The 9,870-nt window shown below is 48.3% G+C and overlaps 1 protein-coding gene across 1 annotated transcript in view; it reads left to right on the forward strand.

Annotated features, from left to right (window-relative positions):
• Positions 1-9,661, forward strand: part of prkg2 (protein kinase cGMP-dependent 2) — a 49,009-nt gene extending 39,348 nt beyond the window's left edge. The window contains exons 17-18 of the mRNA XM_056285239.1: positions 9,186-9,252; positions 9,566-9,661. Coding sequence (XP_056141214.1) covers positions 9,186-9,252; positions 9,566-9,661 — 163 coding nt within the window. The remainder of the gene's footprint in view (positions 1-9,185; positions 9,253-9,565) is intronic.
• The last annotated feature ends 209 nt before the right edge of the window (positions 9,662-9,870 follow it).

Consider the following 9,870-nt stretch of genomic DNA (forward strand, 5'->3'; position numbering starts at 1 on the left):
GGATGCTGGAGCCTATCCAAGCAGTCATTGGGCGACAGGCGGGGAGACACCCTGGACAGACCGCCAGTGCATCATAAGGCTGACACACACACACATTCATTCCTAGGGACAATTTAGTATGGCCGATTCACCTGACCTACATGTCTTTGGACTGTGGGAGGAAACTGGAGCACCTGGAGGAAACCCACATAGACACGGGGAGAACATGCAAACTCCACACAGAGGATGACCCGGGACGACCCCCAAGGTTGGACAAACCCAGGCTTTGAACCCAGTACCTTCTTGCTGTGAGGCAACCATGCTAACCACTGTACCACCGTGCCGCCTGGGTAAGGAACAACTCCCTAAAAAAACCTCGTAACAGGGAGTAAAAAACAGCAAGAACCCTCAGGGAGAGCAAGAGGAGGGATCTCTCTCCCAAGATGGACAGACGTGCAGTGGATGTTGTGTTTACACAATTTACACAATACAACATTGAAAGAGGATAACAGAATTATAATTGACTTATAAAATATATGAAGAATATGATGAGGAGGATGCCAAGCAGTGTCCAGATGCCACTGGAACAGCCCAGGACCCAAGCCACGTGACCAGCATCACCATGTAGAAGAAAGAAAAAAATATAGTCACACGTCTTGCTGAGAGAAGGATATAACATTAAAACAGGATAACAAAATCATATGGATTTATAAGATATATAAAAATAAAATGTGATGAGGGGGATGCCAAGCAGTGTCCAGGTGGCAACCACCATCACCATGGAGACCTGGGAGGACAGACTGCATGTGCACAAGAGAGAGACTCACATCACACCATTCATACACACAGAAGAAGAGAAAGGAGATGTCATTCAGAGAGAGAGAAAAGACGTGAGAGAAGAGAACGTTATAGGGAGAGAAAGTGATCATGTCCATCCCTTCTGTTTGTGTTCAAAACTGACCATCCGATTGAGTGATACATTTACATTTATATTTCTTGCCAAAGTTGATTTCAGTAAGGGATTATATAAACTGCAGATGTTATGATTTTGGTTAGATTTTTCCTTAACGTACTACAACAGGTCTTTCATGCCAATGTCATCGCTGGGCAACAGGGCTTTTAAAAATCCCAGCTGGCTTGCAAAACAATTTGTATAAGATCAAAAAAGCATCCAGCAGGATGAAAACTTGATGAGCCGGGCAATGTGTAAGGATTCATGTGCTTGCAAGTGAGGGCATTCATAACCCTCCCCCACACTTTCTCCACAGCTGGTCTTCTCCCTTCTGTCCCTCTTAAACAGCTATACATCACTCTAATTTTCACAGTAATCAAACTCACTCTCCTCTCCTTCTCCCACATACATTTCTATCTCTCCTTCCTCATCCAACACAGCCTCTCTCTCAATCATACTGACCCATTCTCTCAGCACCCCCCCCTTGATCTTTCCAAATATCCTCTCCGCTGTTCCCAACCACGTTTCATCACCCCTTCCCCTCACTTCATCTGCCAGTACCTGTGCCCTCATAAATCCTGGTACATACTCATACACTAAATCCCTTATCGCTCTAAACCCTGCTCTCCAAATCACCCTGTTGTAAATTGGGTTCCCCTCAAATGTGATTTTTTTTTGCAGTTAAAAGCATTGGTTGTTCCTTCACCTGCTTCACATACTTCCATTCATACTGCACACATTTCACAAACTCTCCCCATGCTTCCAGCACCTCCTTGTAAAACTCAGACACTCCACTCAACATACCTTCCTTCATTTGCATATACACTCCACTCTCCCCACACCCTCCACATTTATACATTGCCTCCCTTAAAAACACCTTCCATATATGATCCCTCTTGTTCTTTTAGACTTAATAGCTGCCTTTGACATGGTCGATCACAACATCCTCTTACATCGCTTAGAGACTTGGGTTGGCATCAAGGGCTCGGCTCTCAGCTTATTACGCTCTTACCTCACCAACAGAACTTTGTCAGTTGTTCTGGGTAACTACCTCCTCAGGGGCTCAGTTGAGTTGCGGTGTCCGTCAAGGCTCAGTTCTTGGCCCCCTTTTCTTTTCTATATACATGCTGCCCCTTGGCCAGGTTATTCAAAATCACGATGTGCTCTACCATTTTTTATGCTGACGACACTCAGTTATACTTGCCACTAAAACCCACTTATCCTAGCACACTAGCAAATCTCACAACTTGCCTCTCTGACATTAAATCCTGGATTTCCTAAGTTTTCTCAGATTTAACGATGATTAGTCTGAGGTCATCCTGTTTGGTCCTGAACATTCCACCAGCCCTTTTGTTACTAATCTTGGTGGTCTGTCAGGTAGTCTTAAGCAGGCTGCTAGGAATCTTGGGGTTGTGGTGGACACGTATTGGGGACAGAATTCAACCCAGGAACTAAGGGTTAAGTCATGGTTGCCCTGGCAGGTTAACGCAGGGTTAAGTTATGGTTATTCAGCCAGTTTTCTGGTTATTCTTGCCGCCTCCGCTCAGTCGAGCTGTGGTTTTGTTGTCTCTCTGATTTACTGTGGATTAAAGAAAGTTGCCTACACGGCTAAAGTGTGAACCTACGGTCTTCTCCGTTCCTTCGGCTCTACACTGGTGACCCCGACGTCGGTTTTCGGATAAGTTTTCTGAAACCACACACATTATGGCTACGAACGCCGTTGCAATTAAACTGCCGGAGTTTTGGGAGTCTTCCGCGGCTACATGGTTCGCGCAGGCTGAGGCACAGTTCGCGCTCAGAGACATAACAGCAGACGAGACCAGGTACTACTACGTAGTGGCAGCGCTGGGGGGCGCTACGGCTTCCAGGATAAGCAGTTTCATAACCAACCCACCGGCCGATGGTAAATACGCCGCACTTAAAAATCTCCTCCTTGATACTTTTGAACTGTCAACAACGGAGAGAGCACGTCGCCTCTTCGCAATTCAGGGCTTGGGAGATGGCAAACCATCGGAGCTAATGAGCAGGATGTTAAACCTACTGGGTCAAGAAAAGCCATGTTTCCTGTTTATGGAGCTGTTTCTGCGCAACATGCCGCCCCACGTCCAGACTGCGCTCGCTAACTCCACCATCACTGATCCCCGTGAGCTGGCAAAGGAGGCTGACCGATTCTTCGTCGCTACACAACGTTCCTCCCATGCCGGGGTGCTGGCTCCTACCTTCACTGGCCCCCCGCCGACATCGCGGGCGTGGCCCGACGGTTGCGCCACAGCATCAGACCACTACAAGCCCTCTGGACTCTGTATGTACCACGCTCGATTTGGTGCGAAAGCTAAACGGTGCCGTTCCCCCTGCAACTACAGGCCGACGGGAAACGAGAGGGCCAACACTCAGTAGTGGCCATGAGTGTTGGCGATACGAGCAGGCTACTCTTCATCCTCGACACCATCTCCGGTCGGCGATTTCTTTGTGACACGGGCGCACAGAGAAGCGTGCTCCCTGCTACTGACGTCGACATCATGGGCGGGGAGCGGGGCCCCCAGTTGGCGACGGCTGACGGCAGCCCTATCCATACCTACGGCGTGCGGTCTGTAGAACTGTGTTTTGGTGGACAACGTTTCACGTGGGAGTTCGTCATGGCCAATGTAACGCTTCCCCTCCTCGGAGCTGATTTTTTGTGCGCTTACAGTTTGCTAGTGGACATTCAGAACAGCCGTCTGGTCGATGCCTTAACCTTCTCCTCCTTCGCATGTACGCGGAGGGAAGCGGCCTATGCAGGTCTAGCCAACTCTCTCTCAGAGGCAGACAAGTTCAACCGCCTCCTCGCTGAGTTCCCTGACCTCACCCAGCCTACCTTCTCTGCACCCACCGCTAAGCATGGGGTGGAGCATCACATTGCTACGAAGGGGCCCCCGGTCTATGCCAGAGCCAGGCATCTCGACCCCGCCAAACTCGCCATTGCCAAGTCTGAGTTCGAGCACCTGGAACGCATGGGGATCATCCGCCGCTCTGACAGCCCGTGGGCGTCCCCACTCCACATCGTCGCTAAGCCTGATGGAGGTTGGCGCCCATGTGGGGACTACCGCCGACTAAATGACGCCACCACGCCCGACCGCTATCCTGTCCCGCATATCCAGGACTTTTCTGCAAACCTGTCTGGCAAACGCGTCTTCTCAAAAGTCGACCTGGTCCGTGGTTATCATCAAGTTCCCGTGCACCCCTCGGACATCCCCAAGACAGCGGTGACTACCCCATTCGGCCTATTTGAATTCCTACGAATGCCATTTGGACTCAAAAACGCGGCCCAGTCCTTTCAGCGGCTGATGGATTCAGTGCTCCGTGGCCTTCCTTTCATTTTCGTCTATTTGGACGACATACTCATCGCCAGCGCCTCCGAGGAAGAACACCTGTCCCATCTTCACGCCCTCTTCACACGCCTCAGCCAGCATGGGCTGATCGTTAACCCGGCGAAGTGCCGGTTCGGGCTGACGGCCATTGATTTCCTTGGGCACCGCATCACTGGGGACGGGGCAGTCCCCCTGCCCTCAAAGGTGGAAGCGGTGGCGGCCTTTCCGCGCCCCCAAACAGCTCGTGCGCTCAGGGACTTCATCGGGATGGTGACATTCTACCACCGCTTCATTCCCCGAGCCGCCTTTATCATCCGGCCACTATACGAGGCGCTGAAAGGCAAGTCCCCCAACCAGGCGGTCGACTGGACAGCAGAGCGGGACCGTGCGTTCACCGAGACTAAAGCTGCGCTCTCCCAGGCTACCCTGCTAGCGCATCCTTCACCTACAGCGCCTATTTCCATAACCACGGATGCATCGGACTATGCTGTTGGTGCGGTTCATGAACAGTGGGTGGGGGGGGGGCTTGGCAGCCTTTGGCCTTTTTCAGTCGCCAGCTTACACCCCGAGAGCGCAAGTATAGTACTTTTGACAGGGAACTCCTCGGTCTCTGGCTCGCCGTCCGGCATTTCCGTTTCCTGCTAGAGGGCCGCGAGTTTACTGCGTACGTGGACCACAAGCCCCTCACGTTTGCCATGTCCAAGACGGCCAAGCCATGGTCCGCTCGCCAGCAGCGACAACTCTCCTACATTTCGGAATTCACTACCGACATCCAGCACGTCGCTGGTAAGTCTAACCAGGTAGCTGACTGCCTCTCTAGGGCAGTGATTGGAGCGGTCCACCTAGGCCTGGACTATGCACAGATGGCCGCTGACCAGGCCACGGACCCGAGCATCCTCCGTCTCCGGACCTCCGACACGGGGCTCCGCCTGCAGGACGTTCCTTTCAGCGACACAGGTGTCACCCTCCTGTGTGACGTCTCCACAGGACAGCCCAGGCCCATCGTCCCGCACAGCTGGAGATGCCCCGTATTTGAAGCTGTGCACGGCCTCTCTCATCCAGGCGGTAAGCCATCCGTGCGCCTGACCTCTGCTAAGTTTGTGTGGGAGGGACTTAAGAGAGACGTGAAAGCATGGGCCGACTCGTGTGTTGCCTGTCAGCGGGCTAAGATACACCGCCACATTAAGGCACCCCTGGAACGCTTCGCAGTGCCGGAGAGACGATTTGACCATGTCCACGTCGACCTGGTTGGTCCCCTACCCCCCTCCCATGGGTTCACCTACCTCTTCACTGTGGTGGACAGGACTACACGCTGGCCTGAAGCTGTTCCCCTGGCATCCACGACGTCTGCTGATGTGGCCCGGGCTTTTATTGGGTCGTGGGTCTCACGTTTCGGTACGCCTTCCGACCTTTCATCTGACCGCGGGCCACAGTTTACCTCAGAGCTATGGAATGCTGTGGGTGAGGCTCTGGGCGTCAAGCTTAATCGCACTACCGCCTACCACCCTCAGGCGAACGGCCTATGTGAGCGCTTCCACCGGTCCATGAAGGCTGCGCTTCGGGCTACTCTCAAGGACTGCAACTGGGTCGACAAGCTCCCATGGGTCATGCTGGGCCTGCGGACCGCCCCGAAGGAAGACCTACAAGCCTCCTCTGCGGAGCTGGTGTACAGCACGGCGCTGCGAGTCCCAGGCGATTTCATGCCCAACGCAACGCGTCCCTGGTCAGCTGTGGACCAACGAGCCTCCTTGCTGGACAGGGTCAGAGCTTTCACACCCGTCCCTACCGCCCAAAACGGCGCTCCGGTGTCCCAGGTGCCCCCAGGTCTGCAGTCAGCGGACTACGTGTTCATCCACATCCAGCAGTCACGACGCACACCGCCCCCCTCTGCAACCCCCTTATGACGGCCCCTTCCGCGTCCTGGAATGGGGAACTAAGCACCTGGTGGTGGATTTTGGGGGCATGGCCGAGCATGTTTCAGTGGACCGAGTTAAACCCGCACACCTGGACTTGACGCAGCCGTTGGAGTTAGCCCAACCTCCTTGTCGCGGTCGTCCCCCGGCTCTGCCTCCTCCCCCCGTGGAGGCCCGCGCTGCCTCTTCTGCTCCTCAGGCCGACCTCCACAGGCCCGCGTCAATGCCTCCCAGAGACACTCCGGCCCCTATTACCCGCAGCCGCCGCGGACGGCCTGTCGACCCCCGCGCCTGCCTGACTTCGATTACTAGGGCGAATTCTGGGGGGGCTCATGTGGTGGACACGTATTGGGGACAGAATTCAACCCAGGAACTAAGGGTTAAGTCATGGTTGCCCTGGCAGGTTAACGCAGGGTTAAGTTATGGTTGTCCAGCCAGTTTTCTGGTTATTCTTGCCGCCTCCGCTCAGTCGAGCTGTGGTTTTGTTGTCTCTCATTTACCGTGGATTAAAGAAAGTTGCCTACACGGCTAAAGTGTGAACCTACGGTCTTCTCCGTTCCTTCGGCTCTACAGGGTAATATTTGATGCTAACCTCGGTTTTGATAATCAAATCAAACATGTTCAGTTATGCTTTTTCCATCTCAAGCTAATCTCCAAAATTAGATCATTTTTATCAATTGCCAATCTGCAAAAGGTTATGCATGCTTTTATCTATTCTTGGCTTGACTTCTTCCTCAATTTTCAAAAATATTAGAGAAACTATTTGCTAAACAATTGGTTTTTTTATTGATAAATATGAACTGCTCAGTGAGCACCAGTATGGGGTTAGGGGAAACCGAACGACTACATACGCAGTAATGGAGATGGTAGAAGAAATAACAAAGGCAATTGAAAATGATGAGTGTTCAGTTGGTATTTATATTGATTTACAGAAGGCGTTCGATACTATAGATCACAGCATATTATTGAGAAAACTGGACAAGCATCGATTAAGAGGTATAGCTTATTCTTGGCTGAAGAGTTACTTAGAAAATAGACAGCAATGTGTACAAATCAATAACACTGTTTCACAATTTAGGAAGGTCACCTGTGGTGTACCACAAGGATCTGTGATTGGTCCGAAACTTTTTTTTGCTTTATATTAATGATATTTGCAATGTTGCTGATTTTTTTTGAAATTTATTGTTTTTGCAGATGATACAAACATGTACTGCTCTGGTAATAATTTACAGGAACTATTGTCTTCCACTGAAAGAGAGTTGAAAGCCCTCAAAACCTGGTTTGATGTCAATTGATTGTCACTCAATATAAAAAAAAAAAATTCATGGTTTTCGGGAATCGAAAAGAAATTGACAAGGATATTAAATTAAAAATATGTGATGCTGAAATTGAAAGAGTGACCGAGATTAAATTCTTAGGGGTGGTTATTGACCACAAATTAACATGGAAACAGCATGTCCAATATATAAAAGGAAAGATTTCTACGTCAATAGCAATTCTGTATAAATCAAGAAACATATTAAATTATAAGGCTTTACATATTATTTACTGCTCACTCATACTTCCTTATATATCATACTGTGTTGAGGTCTGGGGATCAACGTATAAAACAACTGTTAATTCAATAGTTCTCTTACAAAAACGAGCCATAAGACTTATTAATAAGGTTGACTATTATGAACATACTGACCCACTGTTTATGAAATCGCATGTTATGAAATTTAATGATCTGGTATATTACAAAACAATGCAAATAATGTATAGAGCTAAATCAAATCTACTCCGTCACCATACAAAGGGTTTTCTCATCTCAAGAGACAAAGTATGATTTAAGAGATGTCTGCAAATTTACGGTACCAAAGGCTAAAGGGGAGATTAAAAGGAGATGTTTATCTGTTTTAGGTGTTTCAATATGGAATGGTGCTAACATTAATTTAAGAAGGTGTAGTACATTTCAGATTTCCAAAAGGATGGTTTGTAAAGCAATTTTCGAGGGCTATAAGTGTCCATGATTTTGTAAAGGTTTTTTGTGTTCTTTTTATGATTTTCTTTCATTATTTTTTTTCTACAGACTCTGTAATTTTATTTGGTCTTGTAAAAACTTGATGGGTAGCTTAATTTGTCCTAAAGGACAGGCTTAAATATAAGTATTATGCTTCTGCCTGTGCCTTTTCAGTCACTGTTTTGAGTACATTCTTTGTATTGTAAACATTTGTTAATTGTGGGTGACTGAATAAAACTTAAACTAACTAACTAAACTAAACTATCTAACTATTGTAATGCATTTTATTCTGGTATCAGCAACTGCCTGCATTTGGTACAAAACAACGCTGCTCGGCTCATTACCAGGACAAGGAGGCATGATCATATCACTCCTGCGCTTACCTCCTTACACTGGCTCCCTGTTATATTTCAAATTGATTTTAAAATTTTACTGCTCAGTTTTAAGGCTTTAAATGGTCTTGCTTGCTCCTTCATACATTTGTGATTTATTGACTTGGTATATCCCCCCTCAACCATTAAGGTCTGCAGATGGAGCCCTGCTGGTTATTCCCAGGTCTCGGTTTGTTGTAAAGGGTGATCGGGCTTTTGCTGTTAGAGCCCCCTCACTATGGAACGCTCTTCCTGTTGAGCTAAGACTAACCAAGTCTAGCTTCTTTTAAATCTCATCTTGAAACTTTTCTTTTTATAAAAGCTTTTATAAATGTTTGATTTTTTAAAAAAATTATACTGTTTTTATTTTTACTCTTACTTATTTGGCCTTACTCTTATTTTTGCCTTGTCTGTTTTTTTTTTGTGAAGCACTTTGTAACATTGTTTTAGAAAAGTGCTATATAAATGAAATTATTATTATTGTTGTTGTTGTTGTTATTATTAATTGTCCATCCATCTATTCATCCATCCATCCTCTTTGCTTACTGCTCTTCAGGGTTACAGGGACATAATGATAATGTGTAAACATGCTTGTGTGTGTTGTCTGTGATCTGTCCTAAGGTGGTTTAATGGATTCAACTGGGCCGGGCTGAAAGGCAGGACTTTACCTTCTCCGCTGAAAAGAGAGGTAAGAGAATTCACGCAACAGGGTAATACCTGAAGAGTAACTTAAAGGCCCAGTCTCCACGGTGTGCGAGTGTGTGTGTGTGTGTGAGAGAGAGCGAGAGAGAGAGAGAGAGAGAGACAGCACAGAAATGGCAAACCCATCCCCCCCCCCCCCCCAAATAGATAGTCCAAAAAGCCTTTTTTACAGTTTGAGGTGGAAAAGTAGTAATCTAGATTAAAAAAAAAAGTAGTAGTGATTCACAATTCATTTTTTTACCCTTCAGATGTGCTTGACAGTTGGATGTAAGCATGCCTCATGTGTCTTTCTACCACAGCTGAAAGGACCTACAGACCACAGCTACTTTGACAGCTACCTTCCAGACGGGGACACGCCACCTGATGAGCTGTCTGGATGGGATGTGGACTTCTGAGAGGGGCTGGTCGCTCTCTGCAGTGCACTCCCCAGCAGCAGATACCCAAGATCCTATACTCCACTGTGAGCCCTGCGACTCTGTGGTTTTACAGTCACTGATGAACCAAAACATTATGACCACCTGCTGTTGTTCCTCCGTGTGCCACCAAAACAGTGCTGACCCATCATGGACTCTACAAGACCCCTGAAGGTGTCCTGTGGTATCTG

This window comes from Lampris incognitus, chromosome 1, assembly GCF_029633865.1.
Source record: "Lampris incognitus isolate fLamInc1 chromosome 1, fLamInc1.hap2, whole genome shotgun sequence".
In the NCBI taxonomy this organism is placed as follows: Eukaryota; Metazoa; Chordata; class Actinopteri; order Lampriformes; family Lampridae; genus Lampris; species Lampris incognitus.